This window comes from Silurus aristotelis (genome assembly GCF_946808225.1).
Source record: "Silurus aristotelis genome assembly, chromosome: 17".
NCBI lineage: Eukaryota > Metazoa > Chordata > Actinopteri > Siluriformes > Siluridae > Silurus > Silurus aristotelis.
Genome location: NC_139590.1, coordinates 1,726,000 through 1,743,499, shown reverse-complemented (window position 1 = coordinate 1,743,499; position 17,500 = coordinate 1,726,000). Strand labels below are relative to the sequence as shown.

Below are 17,500 nucleotides of genomic sequence, written 5' to 3'. Positions count from 1 at the left end.
CGCACGTACAAGCCTACATCAGTCCGATTTATGGATTTTTTCCACTCAGGTTGTAGGCGTGTCTCTTTTGTATTTGTCTGTTTAAATCGGGACTATGTGTACCCTGGCTGATCAAGAACAATGTTATATACTTTTATATATACATAATTTAAATATATTTATAGAGTACTATTTAAAGGTTGGTCAGAAGTTTGACACACCTTTTCCTTCATTGGAAATTCACCTTGAATGGTTTTCCAACAATCTTGAGAAGCTTCCAAAGGTGTTGAGTACTTGTTGGCTGCTTTTTCTTCACTCTGTAGTCCAACTCATCCCAGTTGTGGAGGTCATGTTATCTGATGCAGCACTCCATCACACTCCTTCTTAAACAAATAGCTCTTAAAGAACCTTAAGGTGTGTTTGGGGTTATTGTGTTGTTGAAAAACAAAGTGCAAACCAGTTGGAATGGCATGTTGATGCTAAAATCTGTAGTAGCCATGCTGGGTAATGTTGACTAAATCACCAACAGTATCACCAGCAAAGCATCTCCACATCATCACACCTCCACCTTCATGCTTTAAAGTGGAACCGTCCGTTCACCCTCTGGAAACGGCGGTTAGAAAAAAAAATCTAAACTTTTGGACCAGACAGTTTTCCACTGATCTAATGTCAATGCCTTGTGTTTCTCAGCCCAAGCAAGTCTTCTGCTTGTTGTTCTTTGCCACAATTTAACCTTTAAGGCCTGACTCACACAGTCTCCTCTGAACAGTGGATGTAGAAATATGTCTGCCACTTGAACCCTGAGAAGAATTTTTATAAATTTGTATAAACATATCCTCTGCAGCAGAGGTAGCTCTTCCTTTTCTGGCTACAATACTGATGATAGCCTGTTTCATCATAGCGTTTAATAGTTGTGGAGACTGCACTTGAGAAAATATTTAAAAGTTTTTCAGATTGACTGACCTTCAAGTAATGATGGATCTTAATATCCATAATATGGATTTGTACAGTAGTTGTAGTATCACTAAAAGGCCTATTGACTCTGTACTCACACTTCCCTCTGCACAAGACAACTGATTCTCTAACGCTAATAAAGAAGGCTGGAAATGAACTCTTGAGAAAACAAAGCTGTGGCCTGAAAACCATTCCAGGTGACTACCTCGTGAATCTGATGAGATTCCGGAATATCATGTTCACGTTACTCCTGAAATCAGGTCAGTCCTCATTCGACATCTTACTTAAGCTTCATGTCCTCTTTTCTCCTCTGAGCTTATACTCATCTCTAACGTCTCCTGCGAGAAAAGAATCATGGAGATTGGTGTCTTAATGGCCATCTGTCTCTTCTCTCTCTCTCTCTCTCTCTCTCTCTCTCTCTCTCTCTCTCTCTCTCTCTATATATATATATATATATATATATATATATATATATATATATATATATATATATATATATATATATTCCTTTTCCTTTCTTCTCTTACCCTATCCCTTTTTCTTCCTCTTCACCCCCTCACTCTATCTATCCCTCTGACTTTTCCTTCTCTCCATCATCTTCTCCCTCTCTCTCCTTCCCTCTCCCCCCTCATCCCTCCTTCATTCAGATATCTCTCTATCCTAAAGCAGATTAAGTGTGATCTGCCCTTCCTTCACCCAGGGGTTAGTATTAAAGAGTGAAAGATCCAGACACTTATGCAGGAGATAAGAAGGAGAAAACCAGACAGTAAATTGATGATGGAGAGGAAACGCTGAAATTTTATTGTTTTATAATATACACTGGAACCGGGGGTGGGGCTGGAGGCGGGGCTACAATGCCACGAAGAAACACCCATAATGACACCAACCAAAATAAACACACACCAATACATATGAGCAGAGACCTCACAATGCTGTCTAATATTCTACACCGATAATCAATCAATCAATAATCAACAGATCAAATCAACAAATAAAATTATATGAAAATAAGTAAAAAACAATAAATTAACTAAAAGAAAGAAAGAAAGAAAGAAAGAAAGAAAGAAAGAAAGAAAGAAAGAAAGAAAGAAAGAAAGAATATGTGAATTGCGAGCTCATCAGGTTTTATAAACAGGCAATAAAATCTAAAAATGTAATTATCAGCTTTGCACTCATAAGTCGTTTGAATAAAAATTTGCACCCACAATATAAAACTATAAACTTCAGTTTCTTAGGAAAAGCCGCATGGATAAAAGTGCATCAGTCTCGCAGGGTTACAGCATTTTATACACCAACGTTTATTAGATTATATATTCAGTTATTTTCTATGTAAAAAAAAAACCCTAAGCTATAAAACAAAAACCACTAAATAATCTCATATTTATGTTTTCTGTCCTGTAACACATACTGCATGTCTGCTCTCTGTTCTTCATTATCACTCCTTTAATGTGTGTGTGTGTAAATATTTTTTATTCATTTTCACCAGATGTTCACGAATATTCTTCGTACTTGTATGAGACTATTAGACCAATCAGAAAAAAAACACCCAGAATTGACACACCTTTACATTTAGCCACGCCCACAATTACACCCAAGATCACTGAGAGCTTGATAAACAAATGAATGGCAACTAAATGTTTGAAAAGTGTCGTCTGTGCAATAACGCAGCTCAGCCAGTGCAGTGCATCACTGACACACAAACTCCTCCTACTTTCCTTTTATAGGGTGCCATTACTTCTGTTCTAATTGAATGGTGATTCTTGTTTTGTTTTTCAAATTAGCTGACATCATTTCCTGTGTAAATGAGTTTATACAGTAAACGCGGTGAGCAGGTGCCAAAAAGCATGCAGAACTGAAGTAAAAATGCGGTAAAATGAGGCTGACGGAAAGACATGATGGAGGGACATGTCAGAGGGACGTGACGGAGGAAACTGATGGAGGTACATGACGGAGGGACGTGACAGAGGGACGTGATGGAGCAATGTGGTGAAGTGATGTGAGGGAGGGGAGTGGAGGAGTTAATTGGCGGAGGGAAGTGATGAAGGAAAGTGATGGATGTGACGGAGCGACGGCCTCAGGGAAGCTCGCACGGCGGGATGGTGTGACTCCGGTCGTAGGCGGTGTCATCGCTTTCTTCTCCCACACTGCCCTCGTCCATCATCATCATCATCATCCTCTCTCGCTCTTCGTCGTCCTCTGTCTCGCTCTCGCGGCCTTTCTCTCGCCTACGCTGCTTCTCGCTGCCCCTCTCTCGCTTTCGCTCTCGCTGCCGGTCCTTGTAATCTCGCGGCAGCGTGGACGCCTGAGGACGGGATGGAAGTGGGCGGGGTATTGAACACATTTACTTCGTTATTTATGCTCATTTTTTGTTTAAGTGCGTAATCCAGTGCTTTCACTCTCTCTGACGAGTTAAACGGTCTCCTGAGGTAAGAGTGACCAGTGTGAACAATCTGCTACAATGTGCTCAGGACCTCAGATTACATGAACAGTTTTTTAAGCGTCCGTCACTGAACACCTCAACAATTATGGACCTGTAATGAATGGACATTCGGTGATGAGGTTCCTTTTTGAGTCTGGTTCCTCTCAAGGTTTCACCACTGGCTTGCTCATTAGAAACAAACGCATAGGCGCTGAACTTATACATTCTTTTATACAACTTTATAACTGCTTTGTCTCTGTAAAGCTGCTTTGAGACAATGTCCAATGTTAAAAAGCGCTCGATAAATAAAAAAACTAATTGAAAATTAATCGAATTGTATTCATCGGTCTGTTGCTAGGCAACCCGGAAACCGGCGCCAAGTACAAGCTAGCTTATTAAGATTTTCGAGCAACAAGGACGCTCCTGCAGTGTTTAAATCCCACACCAGTCCGTTAACTATTTCTTTATTATATTTATTGAATGAATAATATTTCCTATTTATCCATTTCTAGCTACATCTGAGGTCATTGTGTACCCGGGAAGCAAGTTAGTTCCCGTAGAATGTAAAAAGCATCAGCTATTGATAAATAAAAGCAAAATGCGGTATGAGACACTCTCACCTGGTGGTCATGCGAGGGCAGGGCAGTGTAGGCATGGTCGGAGCGTCGGTTTAGGAGGCGGGGCGAGTGTGTGCGGTGAGGATGAGGAGAGTGTGAACACACCGACAGGGGGGAGGGCGACTGGACGGAGCGAGGGGATGGAGAGCGAGCTGAACGAGTGGAGTGAGAGCGCGAGTGGTTCAGGGACAAAGGACGCTGGTAGTGTTGGGGTTGGGGATTCGAGTGCTGGTGCTGGTGGTGGTTGAGTTTGGGGGGGCGGGGGAAGCGAGGGGGGAGTTCTGGTGGGCACAGAGGGTCGATCAGGTCTATATCAGCCAGCAGGGGGGGAGGGGGGACAAACTCCTCGCATGCTTGGGAAATGTCCGTGTCAATCTGAGAAAGCTCCGCCCGGGACAGGAAGTCAACAATGCCTGCACCGAAGGAATCACCCACCACGTTGATGGAGGTTCTCATTCTGTCACTGAAACAAAAACACACACACTTTTATATATATATATGGTATACAGTGGGTACGGAAAGTATTCAGACCCCCTTCAATTTTTCACTTTTTGTTATATTGCAGCCATTTGCTAAAATCATTTAAGTTCATTTCTTTTCCTCATGAATGTACACATAGCACCCCATACTGACAGAAAAACACAGAATTGTTGACCTTTTTGCAGATTTATTAAAAAAGAAAAACTGAAATATCACATGGTCCTAAGTATTCAGACCCTTTGCTGTGACACTCATATATTTAACTCAGGTGCTTTCCATTTCTTCTGATCATCCTTGACATGGTTCTACACCTTCATTTGAGTCCAGAAATTTTTGATTATACTGATTGGACTTGATTAGGAAAGCCACACACCTGTTTATATAAGACCTTACAGATCACAATGCATGTCAGAGCAAATGAGAATCATTAAGGTCAAAGGAACTGCCTGAAGAGCTCAGAGACAGAATTGTGGCAAGGCACAGATCTGGCCAAGGTTCCAAAAAAATTTCTGCTGCACTTAAGGTTCCTAAGAGCACAGTGGCCTCCATAATCCTCAAATGGAAGACGTTTGGGACGACCAGAACCCTTCCTAGAGCTGGCCGACCGGCCAAACTGAGCTATCGGGGGAGAAGAGCCTTGGTAAGAGAGGTAAAGAAGAACCCAAAGATCACTGTGGCTGAGCTCCAGAGATGCAGTCGGGAGATGGGAGAAAGTTGTAGAAAGTCAACCATCACTGCAGCCCTTCACCAGTGGGGCTTTATAGCAGAGTGGCCCGACGGAAGCCTTTCCTCAGTGCAGGACACATGAAAACCCGCATGGAGTTCTCCAAGATGGTGAGAAATAAGATTCTCTGGTCTGATGAGACCAAGATAGAACTTTTTGGCCTTAATTCTAAGCGGTATGTGTGGAGAAAACCAGGCACTGCTCATCACCTGTCCAGTACAGTCTCAACAATGAAGCATGGTGGTGGCAGCATCATGCTGTGGGGGTGTTTTTCAGCTGCAGGGACAGGACGACTGGTTGCAATCAAGGGAAAGATGAATGCGGCCAAGCACAGGGATATCCTGGACAAAAACCTTCTCCAGAGTGCTCTGGACCTCAGACTGGGCCGAAGGTTTACCTTCCAACAAGACAATGACCCTAAGCACACAGCTAAAATAACGAAGGAGTGGCTTCACAACAACTCTGTGACTGTTCTTGAATGGCCCAGCCAGAGCCCTGACTTAAACCCAATTGAGCATCTCTGGAGAGACCTAAAAATGGCTGTCCACCAACGTTTACCGTCCAACCTGACAGAACTGGAGAGGACCTGCAAGGAGGAATGGCAGAGGATCCCCAAATCCAGGTGTGAAAGACTTGTTGCATCTTTCCCAAAAAGACTCCTGGCTGTATTAGATCAAAAGGGGGCTTCTACTTAATACTGAGCAAAGGGTCTGAATACTTAGGACCATGTGATATTTCAGTTTTTCTTTTTTAATAAATCTGCAACAATGTCAACAATTCTGTGTTTTTCTGTCAATATAGGGTGCTATGTGTACATTAATGAGAAAAAGAAATGAACTTAAATGATTTTAGCAAATGCCACAAAATAAAAAAAGAGTGAAAAATTTAAAGGGGGCTGAATACTTTCCGTACCCACTGTATATAGACAAACATACAAACACATGCATAGAAATACAGAAATACACACACACATTTACACACATTCAAAAAGTTTTGTGATTAGTTTTGTAGCACGCCAACAGATGGCAGCACAAGGCTGCACACACGGTCACCTGACATGGAGCGACAGTCTTCACAGAGCCCATCATCTCCACGACTGAAAAGGGTCGCAGCTCGACCGAGTGCATACTCATCATATTTTTCGAAATTCGCGCCATTGTACATCGAGAATTTGTTCAATAGTGAGGTCTCCTGACAGGTTTTAAGGCATCTGAGGGAGGACATTCTGTGAAAGTGACTGGATCTTTGGCACACTAGTCTCAAAACTTTTTTTTTACCACCTCGTACACACCCACACACACAAACTCACAGCAACCAGTCGACGGCGACCAGCAGGCTGATGTCCTGTGTAGGAAGTCCCACAGCAGTGAGGATGAGCAGCATGGTGACCAGACCAGCACTGGGAATACTGGCAGCTCCGACACTTGCCAGCGTGGCCGTCATACTGCAGCATCGTAATGTCATCATTATGGAAAACATGAGGTAGAAGCAGAGAGCAAACAGAGACACAGTACAGGTGTCTACATAAAATACAAGCAACACATTTTGTTTTGTAATAGGTACATCATTAATGATGGGATGGTTTTATGAAGCTTCTTGTTTATTTCTCTTATACCACACTACATTTGTCACTAAGTTCAGTTCAATTTCTTTAAAGAACGCTGCATCATACATGGTATCCATTTATATTTAATTGTCTGCATCTCAAGATACTCTTTTTTCCACTTTCTCCAAAAAACTTTAAAAAAAGAAAATTAAAACGGAATTGTACACAGTTGGCACTCAACACACAAAAGGTAAAAAAACTTTATGAATGATAAATGACCTCTAGTGGCCACAACACAGCACTACAAAAATTCCACACACTCTATTGACCTTATATTAAAAACCGACAGATTTGATTCACGTCATGCCGATATTGACCTCACGGTGGCGATCTGCCCTCCATCCAGCTCAATGCCGTTCATCTGGGCAATGAAAATCGCTGCCACAGCCTCGTACAGTGCAGTGCCATCCATGTTGATGGTGGCACCGATGGGTAACACGAACCGGGTGACTCGCTTATCAATCTTCAGGTTCTCCTCCAGACAGCGGAAGGTAACGGGTAATGTTCCAGCACTGCGACAGAAAATCCACAGGGTGAGAAAGATGAGAAAAGAGAGAGGTGAGAAAGAGGTGAGAAAGGTGAGAGAGAGGTGGGAAGAATGTGAGAGAGATAGGTGAGAAATGTAGGGAGAAGTGAGAAAGAGTTGATACATTTAAAAGAGAGGTGAGAAAGAGGTGAGAGAGAGAGAGAGAGAGAGAGAGAGAGAGAGAGAGAGAGGAGATAGAAATAGGTGAGAATTGTAAAAGAGAGGTAAAAGATGGTGAGAAAGAAAGAGTGAGAGGAGAAAGAAAGAAATAGGTGAGATTTGTAAAAGAGAGGTAAAAGATTGTGAGAAAGATAAGAGAGAGGTGAGAGAGATGTGACAGAAAGGTGCAAGTGTAGTGAGAGAGATGTCCAGGAGGGGTGAGAAAAGGATGTGACAGAGGTGAGAGAGGTGTAAGAAAGAGGTGCAAGAGAGGTAAAAAGAGGTGAAATAGATGTGAGGGAAATAAGAAGGAGGTGTAAGACAGGTGAGAGAGATATGAGAAAGATGAGAGAGAGATAAGAGGGCGGTGTGAGAGATATGATAGGAAGATGAGAGGGAGATGTGAGGGATATGAGAGGGAGACGTGAGGAAGATGAGAGAAAGATGTACGGGAAATGAGCAGGAGAAGTGAAAGAGATGTGAGGGAGATGAGCAGGAGATGTTAAGAAGAGGTAAGGGAGATGAAAGGTAGGTGTTAGGGAGAAGGGGGAGAGATGAGAGGGAGATAAGAGAGAGATGTGAGACAGATGTGAGGGGGATGAGAGGGAGATGCAAAGGAGATGTGATGGAGGTAAGAGAGAGGTGAAAGGAAGATGAGACGGAGGTGTGACAGACGATAGGGTGATGAGAGGGAGATGCGTTGGAGATTAGAGGAAGATGCAAGGGAGATGTGCGAAAATGTAAGGAAGATGTGACGGAGATGTGAGAGAGTTGAGAGGGAGATGTGACAGATATGAGAGTGAGGAAAGAGATAATAGGGAGATGTAAGAGAGATGTGTGAGAGATGTAAGGAAGGTGTAAAGGAAGATGAAAGGGAGATGAGAGGGAGATGCGAAGGAGATAAGAGGAAGATGTAAGGGAGATAAGAGGGAAATAAGAGGGAGTTGTGAGGGAGTTGTAAGGAAGAAGTGGGCAGTTGAGAGGGAGAAGAGAGGGAGATGTGAGAAAGATGTAAGGACGTTGTTAGGAAGCTGTAAGAGAGGTGTGAGGGAGATGTGGGGAGTTGTGAGGAAGATGTGAGAGTTGTGAGGGAGATGTGGGGAGATGTGAGGGAGATGTGAGGGAGATGTGAGGGAAATGAGAGGGAGATGTGAGGGAGTTGTAAGGGAGATGTGAGAGTTGGGAGGGAGATGTGAGAGTTGGGAGGGAGATGTGAGGGAGATGTGGGGAGTTGTAAGGGAGATGTGAGGGAGATTAGAGGGAGGTGTGAGGAAGTTGTGAGGGAGATGTGAGGGAGTTGTGAGGGAGATGTGAGGGAGATGTGAGGAAGATGTGAGGGAGATGTGGAGAGTTGTAAAGGAGATGTGATGGAGATTAGAGGGAGGTGTGAGGGAGTTGTGAGGGAGATGTGAGAAAGATTAGAGGGAGGTGTGAGGGAGTTGTGAGGGAGATGTAAGAAAGATGAGAGGGAGATGTGAGGGAGTTGTGAGGAAGATGTGTGAGAGATGAGAGGGAGATGTGACTGAGTTATGAGAGAGATGTGAGGGAGATGAGAGGGAGTTGTGAGGGAGATTAGAGGAAGATATGAGGGAGTTGTGAGGGAGATGTGAGGGAGATGAGAGGAAGATGTGAGAAAGACGTAAGGAAGTTGTGAGGGAGATGAGAGGGAGATTTGAGGGAGTTGTGAGGGAGTTGTGAGGGAGATGTGAGGGAGTTGTGAGGGAGATGAGAGGAAGATGTGAGAAAGACGTAAGGAAGTTGTGAGGGAGATAAGAGGGAGATGTGAGGGAGTTGTGAGGGAGTTGTGAGGGAGATAAGAGTGAGTTGTGAGGGAGATAAGAGGGGGATGTGAGAGGGGTGAGAGAATTAAAATTGATTTGATATTTGAAAACAAATATGTAGTTGTTGGTGAGAAAAGGTCTGATTTAACAGGAAAATCTGATCTGTACAAACCGTGAGGCACAGTAAAGTCACTCGAAATATAGAGTAAGGAAACCTGCAGGGACGAAACTAGACTTCCTGACTCTCTGTGATTTATAAACACCTTCGGGGTCAATCCAAAGCAGAATCAGACTCGAATATGGAAGCATGGGGAAATTCTGGACTGATTTACAATACAAATGTTAAAGAAATTGGAGGGAATTTAGAGGACAAAGAGCAAAAGAGAAACACAGAAGAGAGAGAAGAAAGAGAGAGAGAGTTCATAGCCAGAGTTCACAGGTATATTCAGCCAGATGTTCTAAATTTCTGCTCGTGTCTGGAACCTACATCAAACTACTTGGTTGATGGAAAGAGCAGACGAGCGTCACATCTGGATCTGAGTGTAATTTCCCGTCCGGCACTCAAAAAACATTTCTAAGCAGCAGATCGGAGAACCCGTCATTTCCCATGTCGCTCATCCACGCTTGTCTCCAATACACACGATTGAACACACCAGTGACAGTTCAGACAGGGGTCAGGCTCAATCCCTCATAATAAACCAGAATTGAATCTGACTGGATTTAGAAAAAGGTTAAAGGTGCAATAATCCAACTGCTTTTTTTCTCTAGTTATAAATATACAGGGTAAATGTAAGGGTAAAATAATGGTTCAAGCCAAAGCCTTAGCACTGGTGTATTACATGAGTGAGAAAATCCTTTAGAAAAACTGTGTCATGATTTAATGTAATTCAATAAGATTTATTTGTATGGTGCATTTAATAATAGACACTGTCTCAAAACAGCTTTAAACCAGGTGCATTTATGCTGCTGTGCGATTTTAAATTGTCCTTTGCAATTGTTGCTTGTGTCTAGGAAAAGACTTGTAGACATCTTAACTAGTTCTGACCAATCTTGCTCTTACAGATCCTCCTGCTGGCTCTGAGGCTAGGATTTGGCAGACACCCTCATCCAGAGGGATTTATTTTATCTCATTTAAATAACTAAGCAGATGGCAGTTTAGGGCCCTGCTCAAGGGCCCATCAGGGGCAGCTTAGTGGTGCTAGGATTTGAACTTGTGACCTTCTGATTCAGAGGCCAATGTCTTAACCACTGAGCAGCCATCTCCCATGGTGGCCTTTTGACCTTTTGATCAAAAGTAACCACTGAACATCTGAGCAACTGCTTATCCTGAATTTTCTCCGTTATTTAATTGGACACAACTATTGAAATAAGTGCACTATATAGTGAACATGAGATAAGCCAGAAAAACACGTGAGCTGCTAACCTGCTGGCTGTTCCAAGCGCCGTGATCCAGGCCTGAAAGATCCCAGAGTAGAAGATGAAAGGGTTTTTTCGAGTCACAGAGAAGTAAATCATGGGCAGGACGATTCCACCATGGATGATCAGGCCAACAATCACCGTCACCATGTACATGCCGAGCTGCTGAGCCATGGCCTCCAGGTCACCGATGGCGGCGATCTTTCCACAGATCAGAGAGGCGATGCCGACGGGAGAGTACCTAAAACAAGCACAGGAAGGATTTTTAATCCAAACTGTCATCATTCCATACAAAACTTTTTTCCCCAACTCTTTTTCGGTACACTGTTTAAAGTGGCAAAAACTGATCCAGACTAATAGTGTTCCCATAATGCTATCGTAAATATCATAAATGCGGTCTGGTTTAATAGAAAAAATTAAAAGAAAGCATTTACGAGCCGAAAGATTGGAATCATGGGTAAAACAAATAAACTGACTGCAATGATTCGGAATTTCTTTCGCTAATCTTGTAACATTGTGTGTTTGGGATTTAAAGAAAGCGTACGACAGGGTGGAGAGAGGGGTTGTGGTATTGTATGAGGAAGTCTGGTGTGTCAGAGAAGTATGTGAGGGTGGCGCAGGACATGTATGAGGACAGTGTGACAGCAGTGAAGTGTGCAGTAGGTACGACAGACTGGTTTAAGGTGGAGGTTGGACTGCATCAAGGATCGGATCTGAGCCCTTTCCTGTTTGCAGTGGTGATGGACAGGTTGACAGAAGAGGTCAGACAGGAGTCTCCCTGGACTATGATGTTTGTGGATGATATTGTGATTTACGGTGAAAGTAGGGAGCAAGTTGAGAAGAGCCTGTAGAGGTGGAGGTACATGCAGGAGAGAAGTGAAATGAAAGTCAGTAAGAGTAAGACAGAGTACATGTGTGTGAATGAGAGGGAGGGCAGTGGAAGGGTGCAGTTGCAGGGAGAAGAGGTGGAGAAGGTGAAGGAGTTCAGGTACCTGGGGTCAGCAGTGCAAAGTAATGGAGAGTGTGTTAGAAGAGTGAAGAAAAGAGTGCAGGCAGGGTGGAGTGGGTGGAGAAGAGTGATAGCAGAAATGATTTGTGATAGAAGAGTGAAAGGGAAAGTTTATAGGACTGTGGTGAGACCTGAGATGATGTATGGTTTAGAGACAGTAGCATTGAGTAAAAGACAGGAGGTGGAGCTGGAGGCAGCAGAGCTGAAGATGTTGAGATGTTAATTGGGAGTGATGAGGATGGACAGAATTAGAAATGAGTTTATTAGAGGGACAGCGCATGTAGGACGTTTTGGAGACAAGGTGAGGGAGGTGTGATTGAGATGGGTTGGACATGTGCCGAGGAGGGACATGGGGTATATCAGTAGGAGAATGCTGGGGATGGAGCCACCAGGAAGAAGGAAAAGAGGCAGAGCAAGGAGGAGGTTTCTGGATGTGTTGAGGGAAGACTTGCAGGTAGTTGGTTTGAAAGAGGCAGATGCAGAGGACAGAAGGGTATGGAGACGGATGATCCGCTGTGGTGACCCCTAATGGGAGAAGCCTAAAGAAAAAGAAGAAGAAGAAAAATCTTGTAACATTATGATGTTGCAATCCATTTTCTGTCCACTAGAGGCCTCAATGGTCATGTTTATGCTAATGATTACTTCTCCGATTGTTTTTGGTGAATAGTACTTGCTACTTATCAAAAATTAACAAAAATATACAACATGAAAACAGTGGTTTTCCTTTTTGCTAATTGTGGTTTGTGAATGCTAGTGAGAATTAGCTCGATCATAAAATGGAGATACTTTTAATCCTGATGTTGTATGGATTGACCTTGGCTGAGGATTCACTCTTATATTAACATTTCAAGTCTGCCTGGGATGTTCATATTTGTTTTAATGTGAATAGGAACTATTTCCTTATCTGCTGTGCATGCATTTGATGTTCTGTAACTTGGTCGTACATTTCGGGATCGCAGTGTCATCCGGACCTTTCGGAAAAATTGTTTTTGAGATTCAATCAGAAAATCAAAAGAATAAAACATTTGCAAACCTGAAACAAGTTCAAGAGTTAATTTCCTCAAGTTCCTTCACAAAAAGCTACAAAGGGAAAGGAATGTAGAAACATCATGGGACAGTTTGAATATGGATTTGTGTTAATTTTGTTAAAATACTTTTTAAAATTAAATGTTATCAATGAGAAGTCCAGTCTATTGAAGCGTCCATTGTCCATTAAGTATAAGCAAAAATGTTGCTATCAATATCAAAGATATCGCTCTTGAAAGTACCTGTTATCAATATCAATAAGTACCTGTTTAAATCTCACAAGCTGATGAGTAAAGCAGTGCTAAGCAAAGAGGTGCAAAAAATGCGGTATGCAGTATTTGGTGGTGGGAATAGGGGCGCCATTGCATGTAGTGTATTTATTATTGTATTTATCTCTCTTTATTTGGGATGAGTTGGGGTGGGGCACCATACATGACCTTTCACATCCCATAGTAAATGTACAGTTGAACCCTAAGACCCCTAAAAAAACCTCATTAATCAACTGTTCTTGACTTTTCACTAACACGTGGCTTGGTGATGAGGACGAGTGCATATTCGAGCCTACCTTCAATACAAGTCAAATACTTAAGTACTGTTCAAATCAAATATTAGAAACCAATCATATTACACTAGTTTTATTATGTTAAGACAATTAGGACTATGTTGTTGTTGTACATGCATTATTGTCTGTATATTTTCAAATCTTTCAATAAGATTTATGCCAAACATATATTTTGCAATTAAAATCACAATTTATTCAGTTGTTTATAAAATTGTTAATAGACGATCAAACAATCAGGTGGACTTTTCTACATGTACATGAACTTCAGGTTCAATTTAAATAGAACTTTAATTAATAATGAAAATTTATTTTATCTTTGATGTTTTTACCCAAGTATATTTTTATTAACACATTTTTTTCCGTGATTAAACATTAATTAGCGACCCCCCTGCAGTACCGCCGTGGACCCCCGGTCAAAGACCCGCACCCTAAATAATAACAAAAAGAAAAATATTAGACCCACAAGTCAACGAATATCAAAGCGAGTTAACGGTAAACACTTGTTAGAGTCGTAATACTTAATCATCTGCGAGATCAGATTCGCTCCGGAATAAAGTCATTTTTATGCATTATGGCGTCTGGTCATGGTCTGGAGACAAACTGAAATCCAGACGACTTGAATGGCATGGGGATCTTATGTTTGTACGTCGAGGGATTATTCCCAGTGAAAGCCTGCGTTAAATCAGTGGGATCGGCATCTGAGTGTGAGGTCAAAGGTCTTTTTATTGTGTATCATGTTCTGTATGTGGCCTGTGCTGTATAGTTTACTGTATACAGATTAAATGAGACCCGGTGTAGACCTGGGGTTTCAGTCTGGGTTTTCTCAGGGCTTATTTTGGAGCTGTGTGTGTTTGTGTGTGTTTTATCCTGCTACAGCTTCACGTTCCCGTGAGTTTGGTTTCTCTATCATTATCAGTTGTTTATTCGTTCCAGCTCTCGGGTCGGCACGGGTCGGGTAGGTGTTGCGTTTGAGGCGAGGTCCGAGCGAGGCTGTGTGTGTTACGTCCTGGAATACCTTCATACTTTATACAATCCTTTTCTCTCCTCCTTTTTTTTATAAAATGAAATGAAAGTCTACATTTCCAAACGTCTGTTTTTGAGAGGTTATGAGGACACTTGCACATGCAAGGTCAGGCTTTCTTTTCTTTTTTTAAACCAAAACGTTTCTTCTTTTGTTTGTTATAAAAGCGTGCATGCTACATGATTGCAGCCAGAAGTCCGTAATGAGTTTCATGGCGATCGAAAACTCTCATAATCCCTCAGTGCACTCTCGTCATCTTGCGACAGTAGAAAGAATGGCAGAGAAAAACACAAGAAAAATTCCCCAAATTCCCCAGTATTTCTTCAAAAGGGGTAAAATCATGACCTAGGGTAAGAACATGCGAGATTCGTTAAAGCCAGCTGTCCAGGAAAGATTGGATTCAGGAAAGAAAACAAGCCAGTTGTGTTTAAAACTCTGCCGCTGCGCTGTTATCTGTCCAGCTGCTTCAGTTTACAGACAAAACATCTGGCACTGTTACATAAACAAACACACACACACAGTGACACACACAGTCACTGACCACATGATCATGGACACCATCTTCATGATGATCTCGTTGAGGATGTTGAAGAACTCGGACATGATCTTTCCCCTCTCGCCCATTTTGCCTATGCAGATCCCGAACGTGATGAAGAAGCCGATCAAACCTGGAGATGTTTTAAAAAAATCATAATAATTCAGTACTACACTCAGATATGAAGCTCATGGAACAAACAAAGAACCTGACAAACTGAACTGAACTGATATGGTGAAAACGAGGATTTTGATTAGCAGCTCGAGGCACAACTGGAGACGAAAACATTCAAATGAGAAATAAAAACAGCACCAGGAGTTTAACTCCAACTGCTTCGTTATTAGTAGAGACGCCACACAGATGCTTTGACTTTCTCATGTAAATAAATGTGATCTTCTGGCACTACTTTATCTCTGTGTGTGATTTGGATCAGCAGAATTCTCGCTCTAAGGAGCCGTATATAAAATAAATAAGGGAAATGAAGCGTCATTTTGACTCAAACATCAATGAGACTCTTGAACTCCTCAATGCTGGGAGGTGACCATGGGATGAAGCATATGATGCTGAATAGACCCATAAACACAATACAGTTTGTATTAGAGTGTAGTGTGTAGTTCTGATAGACTTCCATCTGAATTGTGCTACAGACTATTTATTTCAAATCAGGACACTGAGACAAAAACATTGTTGAGAAGCGTGTGAAGAAGCAGCACAATCACAAACATTTACAGAATCAAATCAGAACAATTGTATCATTTATATCAATTAAAATACATACACTGGAGATCAGATGGGTTTTTCCTGAAAGTTACCCAGTCGGAGTTATTTTCAGGACGTACAGTATAAATAATCAAATTCAGGACGTACAATAAGAAAATAATCAGGAAAGCCGAGCAAAGCAGGTCCGTTCATCAGCATGATGAAATCATAAACAGTAATCAGAGCGAGTCGGGTTTCAGGCTGATTAGCGGCGTTTACGCAGGAGTGCCGTTTTCTTACCCAGAACGTTCATCCCCCATTTGAACTCCAAGTTCTTCCTGTTGACAGAAACAGGCTCGCTCTGGTTGCTGACGACCACCGAGACCTTCTTCACCACCGTCTGGACCTGCACCGAGAACATACAGCATATTATTTCCTCCTGTTATTTAATTCAATGACGTATAAATAGGCAGTGCAGCAGTTTCTACTGTAATTGTACTAAATATGTAAGTGTTATTACATCACGAAAGTTTAGAGCCAATCACGTTACGGTATGCAAATACAAGCATTCCGATACAGCAGGGGTATCAAACTTGTGGGCAAAATTTCTAGTTGCGGGACAAATTGTTTAGGATTTAACATTTTTTGATGTAGATTAAGATAAACATAAATGTAGATTATATTCAACATATAATGTTTGTTGTGAAAATGCTGACGTGTACTGTATGTACTGCCTCATAACACAAAATACACACCGGCTTGTCTTCTTGAAGTACGAACATATATTTGATTTCCCACCTTTCATTAAATTGTCTTTATTCAGCATTCATTTTTCTCATCTTGGACATTTTGGAAATTATTGTAGATATTTCTAATCTTAGCTCATTGAAAAACTGGTTGTGAAACGCTGAAGTAGAAACACTGCAATCCAGAGATTGTGTGTGTGTGTGTGTGTGTGTGAGAGAGAGAGAGAGAGAGAGAGAGAGAGAGAGAGAGAGAGAGAGAGAGAGAGAGAGAGAGATGGCTGTACCTGTTGAAAGCAGGCCTGCACCAGGTTCTCAGGGAACAGGTTTCGGATCAGGTCCAGAAAGGCGTCGAGGCTGCTGACCTCATGGTTGTGGGCTCCAGCGCTGGTCGGTGAGCTCCTGAGTTTGGGGTTTCCAGGGTGAATCCCGAGCACCAGGATGACGCCAAGTACAGCCGCTATTATGGTGGTGGACATGTAGTACACCATGGCTCTGGTACCCATCCTCCCACTGGAGCGAGCATCCAGACCTGCCAGACCTGAATCACAGATCACACACACACTTCTTCATCACAGATCACAGATCACACACACACACTTCTTCAGGATCTTTTTCATCATGATTACGAAGAACAGGAAGATTATAATTATAAATAGAAAAATATTCAGAATGATTAAGTGTAAAGTTAATGAATTAGAATGGTTGGCTGTTGTAGTGTTATAGTGTGTTTGTGTGTGTGTGTGTGTGTGTGTGTGTCACCTGAGATGAGGCTGGAGATGATGAGGGGGAGGATGAGCATCTTTAGCATCCTCATGAGGATATCTCCAGGGAAGGAGACCAGCATCAGCGTGTCTGAGTCCAGATTGGGAATGTAGCGCAGGAGTAGACCAAGCACTGAGCCGCCTATCACACCTGTGTGTGTGTGTGTGTGTGTGTGTGTGTGTGTGTGTGTGTGTGTGTGTGTGTGTGTGTGTAAAAAGAGAAAATACTGTTGTGAAGTACTGCAGAGAAAAGACCATATTTGTTCTTACCTTTAGTTGGAAATTATATTTTGCTTACTCTAAATTTACAATGTTTTACAGCCTCCAATCATCTCCATCCCACTCTGAACAGAAGCTACAATACTTCCTCTTCACTGATTCTCTTTCTCTACCCATCCTGAGGCAGTGTGTAAGCTCCAGTTGTGTACTACCTCTTGAAGATTTAGACCTTTAAAGATGTACCAGTTCCCACTTCACCAT

At 42.3% G+C, this 17,500-nt stretch overlaps 1 protein-coding gene across 4 annotated transcripts in view; it reads right to left on the bottom strand.

Moving 5' to 3' along the window:
- Positions 1–1,711: 1,711 nt before the first annotated feature.
- The window catches only part of slc1a9 (solute carrier family 1 member 9), a 32,413-nt gene continuing 16,624 nt past the window's right edge, over positions 1,712–17,500 (bottom strand). For all 4 annotated transcript variants that reach the window (XM_083566914.1, XM_083566917.1, XM_083566916.1 and 1 more), the window contains 9 exons: positions 17,019–17,171; positions 16,544–16,797; positions 15,814–15,919; positions 14,821–14,947; positions 10,669–10,902; positions 7,097–7,291; positions 6,483–6,617; positions 3,973–4,432; positions 1,712–3,235 (listed from right to left, as the gene is read on the bottom strand). In XM_083566914.1, coding sequence (XP_083423040.1) covers positions 3,008–3,235; positions 3,973–4,432; positions 6,483–6,617; positions 7,097–7,291; positions 10,669–10,902; positions 14,821–14,947; positions 15,814–15,919; positions 16,544–16,797; positions 17,019–17,171 — 1,892 coding nt within the window. In that variant the 3' untranslated portion in view covers positions 1,712–3,007. The remainder of the gene's footprint in view (positions 3,236–3,972; positions 4,433–6,482; positions 6,618–7,096; positions 7,292–10,668; positions 10,903–14,820; positions 14,948–15,813; positions 15,920–16,543; positions 16,798–17,018; positions 17,172–17,500) is intronic.